Source organism: Xyrauchen texanus, chromosome 7 (genome assembly GCF_025860055.1).
Source record: "Xyrauchen texanus isolate HMW12.3.18 chromosome 7, RBS_HiC_50CHRs, whole genome shotgun sequence".
Lineage (NCBI taxonomy): Eukaryota > Metazoa > Chordata > Actinopteri > Cypriniformes > Catostomidae > Xyrauchen > Xyrauchen texanus.
The window spans coordinates 35654524-35670329 of NC_068282.1; the positions used below are offsets into that span (position 1 = coordinate 35654524).

The 15806-nt window shown below is 36.9% G+C and overlaps 2 protein-coding genes across 2 annotated transcripts in view; both read left to right on the forward strand.

The window, feature by feature from the left end:
* Positions 1 to 915: 915 nt before the first annotated feature.
* faimb (Fas apoptotic inhibitory molecule b) lies at positions 916 to 3932 on the forward strand. The gene is made up of 5 exons (XM_052129822.1): positions 916 to 1015; positions 1245 to 1258; positions 2801 to 3029; positions 3496 to 3545; positions 3739 to 3932. Exons 1-5 carry the CDS (start codon positions 916 to 918, stop codon positions 3886 to 3888), a joined length of 543 nt encoding a protein of 180 aa, XP_051985782.1. The 3' UTR covers positions 3889 to 3932.
* Positions 3933 to 9847: 5915 nt separating this feature from the next.
* Positions 9848 to 15806, forward strand: part of LOC127646289 (arf-GAP with GTPase, ANK repeat and PH domain-containing protein 1) — a 279234-nt gene continuing 273275 nt past the window's right edge. The window contains exon 1 of the mRNA XM_052129815.1: positions 9848 to 10780. Coding sequence (XP_051985775.1) covers positions 10618 to 10780 — 163 coding nt within the window. The 5' untranslated portion in view covers positions 9848 to 10617. The remainder of the gene's footprint in view (positions 10781 to 15806) is intronic.

The following is a 15806-nucleotide window of genomic DNA, read 5'->3' on the forward strand; positions in this document are numbered from 1 at the left end:
TGTCCGTTGAGCTCCACGTATTAAGATTGGGAAGAAAGTTATAAAAAAAAATCTTTTTTACCATCTTCAAGATGAAAAGTAGAGTGTGGAAAGGCACGTTTTCTAGAATGAATGAGAGAGAGAGAGAGAGAGAGAGAGAGTGCCATCTATTGGTAGTGTGAGGATCCATAAAATCCAAAAACGTTCCTCAGCAATGATTTCTGATATTTTTATTTTATATTTCCAGAACCTATGTTTCTTTAAATGTGCTAAAATGACAAATTACACTATAACTTTAATTAATTTAATTTAATTTGACCAATTGTCACACATTATACATACATTTCTGCATATACATGGTGAAATTATTTATTTTTCACATATCCCAGCTAAGCTGGGGTCAGAGTGCAGGGTCAGCCATGATACAGTGCCCCTGGAGCAGATAGGTTCAAGGGCCTTGCTCAAGGGCCCAACAGTGGTGTCTTGGTGGTGTTGGGGCTTGAACCCACAACCTTCTGATCAGTAGCCCAGAGCCTTAACCGCTGAGCCACCACTGCCCTGAAAAAACGCTGGACGGCGCCTGTGGTTCGATCTCGGGCCGTTGGAGTCCCGCAGGCCATGAGAGGATTATTTTGAATCATTCAGAAGTAACCACTGAGCTAAACCAGCGTCAAAAGGACATATGGTGGCAAACAAGACAAACATACACCCAATTTAATACACAAACACACTCACACATAGATCTCCAGGCTTGATAATTTAAGTCTCTTACACTAATACACTTGTTGCTGAGTGAGCACATAGCAACCTCCTCAGTACAGCTATTTAACCAGCAATCACACATGATGAAGATTGCTATTATGAGGCGCAGGCTCAGAAAATTCATAGAAATAAAAATAGTATAGAAGTACTGATAATTGTAAATCTTAACTCAGAATGTCTGTAGACATTGTGGGATCGTGGGAGGTGTCTCTGAGTGATGGGGTGTACCGCACTGAGTTTGAACACGGAACAACAACTCGACGACCTGGACTTCGCGGATGATTTGGCCTTGCTATCCCATACCCGACAGCAGATGCAGGAGAAGACAAACAGCACAGCTGCCACCTCCGCTCAAGTAGGTCTGAACATCAACAAACAGAAGACAAAGATCCTCAAGGTGAATAACACCAACAACGACCCAGTCCAGTTGGACGGAGAGGCGTTAGAAGAAGTAAAGGCCTTCACCTACCTGGGCAGTGTCATCGTCAAGCAGGGCGGAACAGACGCTGACGTCAAGGTACGAATATGTAAAGCAAGAGCAGCCTTCCTACAGCTGAGGAACATCTGGAGCTCAAAGGAACTGGGCCTAAGGACAAAGGTCAGGCTGTTCAACACCAACGTCAAGGCGGTCCTTCTCTATGGTGCAGAGACATGGAGGACAACAGTGGCGACAATGAAGAAAGCTCAGACCTTCATCAACTCCTGTCTGCGAAGAATCCTCCAGATCCGCTGGCCAAACACCATCAGCAACCAGGACCTTTGGCAGAGAACCAATCAGCTTCCTGCAGAAGATGAGATCCTGAAACGACGCTGGAGATGGATTGGCCACACGCTCCGCAAGCCAGCTTCCAACATCACCAGGCAAGCGCTCACCTGGAATCCCCAAGGCAAAAGGAAAGAGGAAGGCCAAGAAATACGTGGCGCCGAGATCTGGCAGCTGATACCAAAGAACTTGGATACACCTGGAGCCAATTGGAGAGAAAAGCCTAAGACAGGGATGCCTGGAGAGCTCTTGTTGGCGGCCTATGCCCCAGGAGGGGTAGCAGGCATAAGTAAGTAAGTAAAGTCTCCTTGCGAATGAACATCTCCATCACTAAAAGTTTCCCACTTGTTTAAGTTTCGATAGCCTCTCTTTCTCGTTTTTATTTGAAATTAACCAAATCTGCCAAATCTGCGTAGGTCTTTGATACTTACATTGCAGGTATCCATTTTAGCACTTAATAATGCATTAGTAACGTGAACTTGAACGTGTTTACACAAAACTAAAATCTAGCTATCAGATAGCGTGAATGAAGGAAGGAGCATTCTGATTGGCTTACTCGTTTTGGTAAGCATGCTTACCTTGGCCATTTGTAGAAGTGGGCATGATTCAGTTTTAATGAACATAGTGTTGAATGAAAGGGCGTTAAACTATGCATTGAATCAGAGAAAGCATAACATAAATTGCTTATACCTGAGGGTAGTGCCAAAACAAATCAATTAATAACTGTCTGTGCTGCTCAACTGAGATGAAAGATTACGAATTTGTACGAAAATAGCAGTTTCTATTAACAATTATATTTAAATAATTCATAGTGTCATTTCACCCTTCTGTTTGGTAGGAACTGCTTACCTTGCTTATATGGTCGGCACATGCTTGATATCATGTTATATTCAATGTTGGGTGTAATTGGATTACAAAGTAATTAGTTACTGTAAGAAAATTACTTTAAGGCACAAAAAGTAGTGTAATAAATTTTTTGACCAACAAGGACAAAATAGACATTATTTTGAAATTGTTGATCGGATAAAGTGTTTTAGAAAGTAACTTATAAGTAAAGTAATTAGTTATGTGATTATTTTTCCAATAAGTAATCAGTAAAGTAATCTTATTATAATTTTAGAGAAATAATTAGTAATTTGTAGTGGATTACTTTTTTGTAACTTATGCAACACAGTATATTATACACAGTATACTTTATAGTAATATTTTGAATATATTGAGTTGTACACACTGTTCACACACACATGTTTATATGTATATACAATTTTATACATTTTATAATGTCTTGTTTTTAAGGAGGTGTTAAGAAGAGATTGGATGTTCAAACTGGTGGGCAGAGAAACATTTCCTGTTGGGAGTACATATACAAAAGCAACCATAACCATTGAAGCAATTAGTGGGTTTTCCTATGAGTACACACTGGAGATCAACGGAAAAAGTCTTAAAACATTTTTGGACAATCGATCAAAAATTTCCAAAACATGGTTGCTGAAATTGGATGGTTCTGATTGCAGGATAGTTCTGGGTAAGAGAGGTAGAACCTGTAGTAATGTTTGTTTATTTACATTTTTTTTACATTTTCTGCATTTTCTTCTCTAATGTGGGAGAAAACATGTTTTCTGCAGCGTTTTCCAAGCACTTTTTGCAGTCTTAGACCTGCTCATGAAAAATAATTAAAAAAAATGCTCTCAAGTTATTTGTAATCCTTATTTTTCTCAGGTTAACCAACAGTATATCAAGCCTCACTGATACATTTTGGCTGCAAAGAATGATAATTACAGTTACAGAACTAAATGAACAGAAAAAAATAACAATGAAGAACAACAATGAGACCTTATTTCACATAAAAACATTATAAATTTGAAAAATGCCCCCAGCATTTGGACAGATTGCCTTACAGAGACCTACTATAATCTTTCAATTTAAGTTTAATACAATGCATGAAATAATAACAACCATAAGCAAAATCTCAGATGTGTCTTTTTTACCAGAGAAAGACACTTTGGATGTGTGGTGCAATGGACAGAAAATGGAGACTATGGTGAGTAATACTGCAGTTCAAAAACTTGCAAAGTCTTACTTTGGTCCATTGTTTGGTTTGATTATTCTAAGACAATTCTCTTAGTAGCTGTGTGGCCAATGTGGACATATGAAACACAATATTTTCTCATTGCACAGCATTCCAGTGATTTAAACTTGTTTAGTTATAGGGATATGTTTATATTGATTTGCAGGGGGAGTTTGGAGACGATGGAACCGAGACCCACTTTGGAGTTGGGAACCATGAATGCTGCATAAAAGCAACAACCACTGGAAGGAAACGAAACGGAATGATTCATTCCCTTCTGGTGGATGGGATCAGGATAGAAGAGGCCATTGTGTAAAATGGAGACTAATAGAATTCAGATGTTCAAGACGTTTAGCAACTTTATACTTCATCAGAATTAGATACAGATGGCACTAACAGAGACTGATTTCTTTAAATAAATCCAATATGTTGGCATCTATTCAAAGTATGGACAAGAACAATTTATTTGTTATATGACTGAACAAAGTACCTTTAAAAATATACAATCCCATTTAATTTGAATAAATAGGATATTTTGTGAAAAAGTAAAAAAGTAGCTCCATTCCAAGTGATTATATTCATACTGCACAGACAGATAAGGCTCAATACATGCAGATTACAAAGTAACAAACTGTGAATGGGCATTCCTAGCACAAGTCTATGAGTCATTCACTGCTAAAACCTGCATATGTTTAACCTTTATTGCAGCACTACAAAACACGTGGCTCTTGAGCCATCTTTTATGTTGATCATTGTGTTGTCGTGTCATCATATATACAGGGTTGGGAGGGTTACTTTTGAAAATCATTCCACAACAGATTACAGAATACTATAAAATGTAATTTGTAACATTCTGTTAGATTACTCAAGGTCAGTAATGTATTCTAAAGAATTTGGATTACTTCTTCAGCAGTGGTAGATTTTTATCACTTGTTCTGACTATAAAAACTCTGCCAGTACAGTATGACAAAATACACATGTTAAAAATGCATTCTCTGAAAAACCTAAATCTCTTATGCAGTGTTGTTTCTAAAAGAAGGTAAATCAAAATGATCTTGTTTTAAGGATTTTTAAATATTTTTTACAGGAAAACAATATAAAAATTATTATCAAGAATTAGATTTTTGCCCTATCAAAAGTCTTACTAGAAGAAAGAAATTATGATCCAACATTAATTTTCTTGATAAAAAATATGATCGTGCCTGGTAACATGTGCATGTAAAATGGCTAGAAATAGCATTTTAGCTTAGTGTAAAACTGACAATTTACTCAAGGTTTATTTAAATTTTTTCTAGAAAGTGCTTCACCAGTGTTCAAATGCACTTTGGATCACATAAATGTATACATTTTTCCATCTGAAAGGACTAAATATTAAATGAAACAAATGACAATAAAATGCAAAGTAATCTCTTCAGTAAACAAAATACTTTTTGAATGTAACTGTATTCTAAATACCAATGATTTAAATTGTAACTAGTGGAATACAGTTACTTATATTTTGTAGTTTAAATACGTAATCCCGTTACATGTATTTCGTTACTCCCAACCATGTGTATATATATATATTTGATCAGAACACCTGAGCCAAATCTGCATGATTTTATGCATTGCACTGCTGCCATACGATTGGCTGATTATATAATCGCATGAATAAGTAGGTGTACAGGTGTTCCTAATAAAGTGCTAAATTAGTGTATATTTGAGGATGACAACATAGATATTTGATATATGCATTCATAGAAAAAGCTTGTGCAAACACACATACTCAATCACACTCAATCAAACTTGAGCGTCAATCATCACAGCTCACTAGAGATACTTAATCATTACAATAACATTAATGACAGAAAATATTATAATATTTTATCTGCAATAACAGTGTTGAGACTTTGCCCTTGTCCGAGCAATTCGGCATCTTAACCTGGAAGGCTTACCAGTTCACTTTGAGTGCAGCGTTTACAGATTGGCCCTGTTCACTTCCATGTAAGTGCTGCACTGTATCCGAGATTATTGCTTTTTTTTTTGTAGGAATCAACATTATCCCTGTGACGAGGAGGAGGGCGTGGCTGGGCCATGATGGAGCATGGCTGGTGCTGAAACAGCTGACCAGCAGGAGAGCGAGATAAGGGGCAGCCAGAGACGCCTATTGGAGAGAGAGACACACAAGTGGCCACATTGCATTTGTGTATGTGTCCTTATGTTTTATGTTGTTTTAAGTTAATTTATATAATTAAAGTTTATGTTTACTGTTCAGCCGGTTTCTGCCTCCTCCTTATCCATCTTTTATCTGTTACAATCCCTTACAAAAATCTAGAGTTTTGACAAACTTACTGCAAACTTTCTGCACATTTCCCACTCATTATTTTCATGTGCAAATGAGCTTGCGATTTGCCACAAATACAGTATTAACCAGAAGTTTGCAGCTCTTCACCAGTAGTGGTGAACCTAGAAAAACCTTTAGTGACAATGATTAGTTTGCCATAAAGCTCATTTGTATGTGAAACAAATAAGTGGCTAATTTGTGGCAAATTTTCTGCAAGGGATGCCACAAATGCTGTTGATTGAACTTGTCTTGTAACCTGGAATATTCCTTTCATGTGCTGAAATGGAATGTTTAGCATACACATAATGTACTCGCCTCATCACTTCTGGGTTTAAGACAAATTAAGCTCAATCAACAGCATTTGTGGCATATTGTTGATTACCACATAAATTAATTGTGACTTGCCCCTCCTTTTCTTTAATAAAAGCAAAAATCTGGGTTCCAGTGAGGCACTTATAATGGAAGTGAATGGGGTCAATCCATAAAAGTTAAAATACTAATGATTTCAAAAGTCTTACCACAAGACATAAAAATATGTGTGTTAACATAGGTGCATCCCAAACAGCACACTTCTGCACTAGTCTATGACATTTTTTAGTGTTAGGTGTGTGAGTAGTATGATTACACTGAAAATGCAGCAAAAAGAAGTGTACTTGAAGTACCCGGATGATGCACTTTTTCAACCGTAAAACAGAATGTGGAATGTTCACACACACAGCGCACGAGGCTTGCCATAGAAAGCGGAAGGGGTGGAGTTACCTGGCTGCACTGCTGGTCTGACAAAACAGTTGTAAATAATAAAGAATGCAGCAGCTAGCGAAGCCTCAGTCGATACAGCACCTTAAAACTTTGAATTGAATGCTTTACTATCACACCACACTGTGTGAATATGGACATTGTTTGAGATATTGAATTGAGGTTGGCTAACATGCTAAAGCTAGCGGCAACATATCACAAGCGTTTGAAACGTCACTTCTGTCAGCTGTTAAACACCAAACACTTCCATAAAGACCGTTAAGTGTTCCATTTGGGATGATACTTCCCTTTGAAAATTCATACACTACATGGGTGTGTGCATAGTATATTTTATTAGTGCATAGTGTATAGTGTGCCATTTGGGACACAACTCCACAATTTCTGTTTGACTGTTTTCACTTGCAACGGCGTATTCTTAGCATGTAATTTACTGTAATGTTTAAGGGATTACATTTGTAAAAATTGTCAAAAACTCACTGATACTTCAGTCGAGATGACCATTTTTTTTATGGGCATTGCCTCACCTGAATGTGTAGATGACATGAAGTGATGGTCCAAGGTTAGTTATGTTGATATTATGTTTATTTTTAAAATTAAACATTCTAAAATTTTATGATTTAGTGGATTACAAGGTTACATTGAGTAAGGAATAATTGACGACGGGCCGTTGAATTATTAGAAAAATAATGCACACCCGGGGTGGTAATGCGGTCACGACGCGAAGCGGAGTGGCCGTTACACTCGGTGTGCATTATTTTTCTAATAATTCAACGCCCGGAGTCAATTATTCCGCTTATACTACAGTTACCACACCTCGAAACATTGTTCAGATGATGTGATTCTAGACGCTTGTCAAGTTTTTGTCATTAAAACGCTCTTGTATGTAGGACTAATTTCTTACGCATCTAATCTCATGCCTCCGCTTGCTAATTCCAAAACGCCATTTTAGAGTTAGTAACGGAGGTTTGAGCCACTGACAGCAGACTAATGCAGTTATTAGTGTAGTTATTAGAGAGACAGAGGTTGCAATAATGAGACAGAAAATCATGTGCGTCATATTATTTAATTTATTTATTAATTCATACGTTATAATTCATTCGTTAATTCGAACGAATTTATTTATTAAAATTAAACTGCACGTTAAACACACTGACAGCCCAAGCTGTTGTTTTTTTGGTGTTTTCTTCATGTTTTTCAGCCTCTAGTCGGTCTAGCTGTTCTTCGCTGATTGTTTTATGTCTTTTGTTGTTGCCGGCTGCCTTTGATGTCCTCTTCCGTTTATTTGTTTTTTCATCTGAGCTATCCAATACTGCGGTCGCCCAGTTGTTAAAATGTTTATGTTCACCATAAATATTAAAATTTACTTCCGGAAAATCAAAATAGTCTTGTCATTTTTTTTTCCTCTTGAAGTTGAAGTGGATTTGTCGCTGTCACTTCTTGTTGTGAATTGTATCCTATTTTCCGTTATTACAGTTGACTACGCGAAGTGATATGGAACTGTAATGCGGTCAAGACCTGCCTGGAACTACTTTAGCCGTGCGTTTCCCTGAAAATAATTGCACACCTTAGAACGTTCTCAACCAATCAGAATCAAGCATTCAACAGCCCTGTAGTATAATAATGTATAAAGTATAATATAAAATGCTGCCTTATAAAGTTTTGAGTATGTTTGAGTTATTGTAAGTATGAGTTAAAAGGAACATGTTTGTTCAAAAAACTGAAGGTACGAACAAATACTAGATGTAGAACTATCTCTGTAAGAGGAGTGAATTTATGGAATTGTTTGCATATAGATCTTAAATTGACACAAACAATAAGTGGATTTAAACGCCTCCTAAGAAACAAGATGATACTTTCATATAGATAGGTTTTGGGTAATTAATATCTATGACTTTGTTTTTTCAAGTGTTTGTAAGAAGAGAATTGAGCACTGTTTGACTGTTGTAAAAATTGAGAGGGATAAGCGTCAATAAGCCTTGAGCTTCAGCCTATACCCTTTGGTTTAATCAAAAGTTATGTATATGATGAGTTGAATATTTGTTATTGTATATTTGTTAATGATAAACCAAATAAAAATGAAATGAAATGAAATATCATTAATTATTCTGAGTTGTTATGACAACCAACAACTGAACAAGTTGAGCCTGAAATTAATTTTTACTCCAAGTAACACTTAAATGGTTATTGTTCTCCTCTGGATCACTCGTTTTGGCAGTTTGTACTTGATGTCTCAAGACCAGAAATAGAAAACAGGCAATTAGAACCATCATGGTGCTGCCCAGTGGTTGCTCAGGAAAACTGTGAATAGTACAACTTTGTTGCCATGATGATGTAATGTCATCAAACCCTAAAATCACTGAAGAAATGACAGTTTAAAAAAATGTACAGCTCAGTTTTAACAGAAGACTTTGTGTAATTGCTTTTACAAAATTATATGCTTCACATTTTTGCTTTTAAACCCTGCAACAATTTGCCCAAATCACTCCAATTTTTGCTCGATTTTTGTTGTTTTAGAAAAGGAGGGACGAGTCAAATTAGTGATAATCAACATTGTGCCACAAATGCTGTCGATTGAGCTTAATTTGTATTGAACCCAGAATATTCATTTAATATACTAAAAATACTATAAAAAGTAAGAGCTTGGCCCTCAAAGCTATAGGGTTTCTGCTTTGCGGCCCCTGAGCTTTCCAAAATTGAGCAGCCCCGGCTCACTCAATGATATGCATGAGCTGGATCACTTTGATCATATCAAAGTTATCAAATATGACTCTGAGGTCAAATCTGTGTATGTGTGTGTATGGGTCACCAAACTGCGACCAGCAGCATTAATTTCTATGGTGTATATTTAGGGGTCCCACTGTGCCCTAATCGGACAGCATGTGTTCATGTTAAGATAAGTGCGTCCCATAGCGCCTCTATCACGGTTGTGGCAAACTGTATCAAGTGCGGTTTTTTTTAAACAACAGACTGCGCAGAACCCGCGCAGTCATAACTAGGACGAGTGCACCGAAGCAAGCCGACGTTTTTCCAGTAGGAAACATCCAAAGGAGGGAGCAGGCGCAGTGATGTTTCAGAGGATACAGACGGGACGGACCTCGGTGCGGGAGGAAAGGGAATGCACCCATCTTTGTGGATAAAACAAGAGAGATATCCTTAAACCTCCCAAGCGATTGTAATACGTTGGAGTTGACCCACATCGATGGTTTTGTGGTTTTACATCGATACCGCAGAAAGTAGTTTCGTGGCTTTTGATATGTCAGCACGAGCCGAAGTGAACAACAGTTGACTGTGCTTGAAAGCAGCAGACCTACCGTGGCCAGCTCGATTGCGCGAACGGTAGTTGATCGCTGCCTTTCAGTTTGTTTTTAATTATTTATATTTATTTCACTACTCTCGCCGCGGAGACTGTACACACCGTATGAAACATGTGACCATGTGGACCTTTCTAACCTCGGACTGTAAAAATGAGATGGCCTTCTCTTGCCTTTTATAGCCAGTAATGAAAATGCGTGGTGATTTTGGGGGGTTTCTGTGTGTTTTGCTGTTTTAATAAGGATATGGGGATTATGACTGTTTGGGTCTTCTGGGATTTCAGATCTGGACAGCTACAGATCTCTCTTCTGCGCCCGGACTTCTGTTCTAAAACGCATATACACAAATATTACATGCACCGATATGAAAGCCACTGCTAGTTGTTTGTTAGTCTCGCTTCAAGTGGCTACTGGATTAATTCAAGCCGGGTGAATCGTTTTCAGAATTTAATTTAATTGCGATCTGTGGTTATATATTATCTCGCTGGATATACCCGGCATTTGGAATAAAAAAAATAAATAAAAATTGAGACCTCATGTGGACATCTGACACTCATATGTTTGCGTATTTTCAGCATATCAGTATTCTTAAATCATCTGCAAACTCTCAATAGATAATTGCATATCGTGTTGCATTTGAAGATATAAAGTAAACATGAATTATCAGCAACACCTGGCGAACTCAGCCGCGATCAGATCTGAGATCCAGAGGTTCGAGTCCGTCCATCCGAACATTTACTCCATCTACGAGCTGGTCGAGCGGGTGGAGGATCCACTGCTGCAGAATCAGATCCGAGAGCATGTCATTGCCATTGAAGGTAAGGGCAACAAGGACGTCTGGGGCTTTCATAAACGCACCTTGGTGTTTATGATTTTCGCTAAAATTCCTTAGTTACAATATGATTAAATCTTAAAGGAATATTCTGAGTTTAATACAAGTTAAAATCAATCTGCAGCATTTGTAGCATAATGTTGATTACCACACAAATTTATTTCGACTTGACCCTCCTTTTCTAAAAGGTGCACAAAGATTTGTTCTTGTCGTCTGACACTTAGGAGTGTGTATGCAGCATCATTAAAACGCAATAATTTCCAGTTAAAGATGCTACTGTTGAAAATCAAGATTCACAGCCAGCCATGATTAATTTAGTCCATGAGTGAAAGTGTTCAATAACAGGACGGTTACTGAGTTTAAGGGAGTAGTGTTCGTCTGGTCATGTGATCATTACATGGCAGCCCCCATGAGGGGACCCTCTCCATGTAGAATAAAACAGCTTTTATAAGGTTACTGATATTAAGTCATCATGATTATATATTTATGCTTATATTTTTTGTAATGTTGTTTAAATTGTTGTTTTTACGGTCTGAGGTGTTACGTTTTCCATGGCAACTAGGGATGTAATGATCCAACGATTGGAGTGATTGTAGTTCTGCTCTACCCATGCACACGCGTCAACCAGGCTTCCCTCAAAATGCTAGGTCCGTTGACAGTGGGGCTCACATTTAATTTCTACATAAGAATTTTCTATTTTAAAATGCTATGGATCAATTCAACCATGTCATAATGCAAGACATCTCCGACATTCTGAACAGAATTGACGAGGGAAAGAATGTACTTTAATACTGATTGACAATCGGTCAATAATTGAGATCTTTTGACTTGCCCTGCACCAACATCAATTACAAGACTTTTCACACCTTCACATCTTACTAACATTTTTCAATACAACTGGGGGTGTTGTAGCCAAGAAAAAAAAAAAGAGTACCACATACTCTCCTGTCATAAAAATTTTTTTTTGGATTGAAAGACTTGCTTGACTGTTGTAGAGATGACAAATTGTCACTGTGGTTTTTACCTTATTTCACAAGGCAATGAGCTGTCATCAAACGATTGATGATCACCTGTATTGTATGTGACTTTTAAAAAAAATATTATTATTTTTTGTATAATTATTGTCTCCAAACTGAAGTGCCTTATTTTGTTGTGGATGTACCAGTGTGGATACTGGATCTGCACTTTACAGAGAGCTCAATAAAAAGTTGAATTTGTGAGATAATAAATTACAAATTGTAGGTCCCTGAATCGAATCGAAATCGCATCGTGGCAGACTTATTGAACAAATATTGAACATCTGGCCAATATAATCTATATAATATCGAATATTGAGGAAACTTGCGATTTACAACGAAGATATAACTTTAGTCAGAAAAGGTTAGTAAGCGACTTAATCATCTTAATGCATCCTATTGTTTATGTCTTGTGGCTATACTTTTGAAACAGTGTGTATTTTTACGAATTGGCCTCATTTAATTTCATTTTAAGTGCCTCAATTTAACCTAGGGACGAGTCAAAATAAATTTTTGTGATAATCAACATTATGGTACAAAAACTATTGTATGAGCATAATTAATATTGAATCCAGAATATTCCTTTAAAATATTCCTTAATTTCAGAATCTTTCTGTCATTTTTTTTGTTTTGTTATTGTGGCAAATACCTTAACATTTATATTGTTCATATATTATACATTTATACAGTTTCATTTTTGTAACAACAAATGTTGAAACTGGTATTTTGCCAGAAACAGTAGTTGCCATGTTGAGATGTTTGTAATGGATGACAAACGTGCATCACAGCATGAAACCTTTAAGACATTTGTGTCATTTTTGTCTGCTCATCACATTTCTTTGTCAACTGGGATAGTCCTTTGTGGCCACATCCAAACTAATACATTTGTTGGTAAACCCATTCATTTCCCTACATTTATGCCTCTCATCCACAACAGCAGCATTTTCCTCCACTGAAAATGGAGACCTTCGAAAAAAACTCTACATAACCAAATACTTTTGAAAACTATAATGAAACTGAAGGTTTCAAACCTAAACAGATTAGTGTGGACGTGGTCTTTGGCAGTGGTTTTCAACCAGGGGGCTTCGAGTATTTTATCAGACAATGCGGTGCCTTGGAGTAAAGAAAATTTGAGGATCACTGCTTTATGAGATGGCCTGTGGAGAGGGAGCCCACACATAAAATTCAGTCCTGTGTAGGGCTGGGTATCGTTCAAAAAATTTCAATATCGATACCGGTTCCTAAACTATACTTTTTTTCTATACTAATTTTATGAAATCCATTTGAACAAGATTACAAACATTACCACAAAATAACTTCTATTTTATTTTTTCAGTTTGTTGACTTTTTTTTACAGACTCAAATACTCATCACCTGAGCCTTCTGGTCTCCTCATGCCAGGGTCGGCAGGGGCAGAGGCTATAACATTACTGTGAAGAAGAAAAAAAACAAGAAATCTAAACTGTTAATTCAGCCAACCATAAGGATAAGAACGGTTTAACAAGATAACCATTAAAATGTGAGTTAAACTTGGTCAGTTACTGTCAACCTTAAAGCATTTTTAGCATCGATTTAGCTTGCTATTTATAGCCATACATCCAAACAATATCTAACGTTACGTAGGTCCCAGTTTTTAGGACCGTCACCGTGCACAGAAACATTAATTTATAAAGTACACAAGCATACCACTACAAGTTAACAGATTTTGTTTGTTTGCTAAATGTTAACCTTACCTGTCGGAGTCCCAGTCATAGCGCCGCTGCTTTCATCAGTAGTTTTGGAGGAGGACTCGTGTGGCAGGAGGACACTGAGAGGATGACCGCAGCGGCTCGGTCTTCTTGCAGTCGAAGACGGAGCAACTTTCTGCTCTTAAGATTATTCCGTGCACTGTCAAGTGCTTCATCAGATTTGTCGCATTGCCGGACTTGGCAGCAATTGTCTTGTCTCAAATATTGCATCGCGTGCTGTTGGCATCGAGCCTGGTGAAATGTAGCCACACTTTTGTTCTTTTCCACATCTTTTACATCTATGGGTGTTGGGATGCATACACACTACAGCCTCACGTGTGAGCCTCTGGGCATAACCGGCATAAACTAGTGTTTTTCCTTGATGCCTAAACACAGTCAATCACTTGCACTTTTTGATTTGGACACATCTAGCATGCTACATGCTTATCATTGATGTTGACAATATTACCCCCTTAGGTATCGAAATTTGGTACCGAACGACAAGACATTTTTTGATACTCGATAGTTTAGAGGCAAGTCAGTCGGTGCCTAAAATGTATCGAACTCGATACCCAGCCCTAGTCCTGTACCCTGTGAATTTTTGTGGCAGCTCTTCTTTGAGTTTCTGGACAAGTTTTGGTCCTTTTGGCTTCTGGAGATGAGTGGTACTGAAAGGTTTTTCAATTATTTTCTTGGTCATTGCAGTTTTAGGTTGAATATGAACTAAAACTTTGATTTCTAGTGTAAACACAAGCCTTTTCTTTTAAACTGTGTTTTACTTAATTGTTTTGTGCTGATGTCATGTGATTTTAGGTTTCTGAATTAAAGTTTGCCGATTAATCGGCACCGATAACAGATTTCTGGAACGGTTACCGGCAAGGGTTGGGTTCTCTGTTGTTATACAGTATGAGAGTGGCCTCTAGAGGCGAAATAATCACTTCACTGATGCTTTGTGGAGTTTGTTTTGACACGTGAGACTACACTCTGCATGGAGCAGAACACTTCAGATACAGATTTAAAATATCAACATGAAAAGGAATGTATACAGTACACTATTGTACATGGTGTCATATCATTATAAAGTAATTAATTTGTTGACTAGATGCTGTGTTAGTAGAGAACGTTTGAATGTTTGCCGACAAGGCTGAGAGGATGCTAACATTAAAGCTAACCTCAAGCTTTATTAACAAATCAGAAATGCATCTGATTTAAATTAAAAAAAAAATGATCCTCACTATAATACATTGACTTAAGATCGATAACATTCTTGGCTAGACCCAAGAATGTTATCATTCTTGGGTCTAGATTATTATTTTATATAAAAAAATAATAATCCTGCACAAGACACTGAATAAACAAAAACAAAGGTCTAGTGTAACACTACTGTCTATTGAAGCACCCCCTCATTTTACTTTTGAATTAACATTTGAGAATATGGACTGACTAAAACTTTTTATTTAATTATTTTATGCACATTAGTTGAAAATGAAATGCAATATTTTTAATAGCCAGGAATGCTCTATGTAATAATATAATGGTGCTGAATAGTTTATGTATTTATTGCACCCTCTTGTGGACTAGTGAAACAACGTAAAATTAAAAATCAGCTAATTTTAAATGTAGAATATTAGTTTATATATATATATTTTCATGGTTCAGTCAGTACGGTTTATTTTTTAAAAACAGTTCAGCACTATTTTAATTTGAGTGTTGTTTTTTTATCAGTTGATTAATCGGTTATCGGGAGGTACTGCCCGACTTGGTTATCGGTAAAATCTTATATAATAATTTTTTTCAGGAAATGTTAAATGTGTTCAAGACGTCCAATGTTTCAGATGTAGTAAATGTAGTACAAGAGGCTTGAGTCAAACTTTAAACAAAAGATTTTAGTGAGTATTTGATCTTGTGAAGTCAGGCATGCATACTATAACAATGAATTGTTGAAGGTTATGGTTTTGTCAGGTACAGCTTTAATTCATACTCCTCATGGAGAACTGATGTGTTGATATACGATTTATGTAGCGATCTCTGGCTGAGTGGTAGGAGGGTGGCTGTCATGGTCTGTTTAAATAGCATTTTTTCTTTGTTTTGATATAATACTGTAATTAAAATTTAATTATAATGATTTTTATACACAATGATATTTTAAAATGTCTAACTTCTGATTTAGAAGCAGATTATGTAACGGCAAAATAAGAAACCACTTTGTGTATTTGAAATCAAACTCAAGTGTTCCACAAGATTGCAATGAATGTTTTCTTAATGAGTG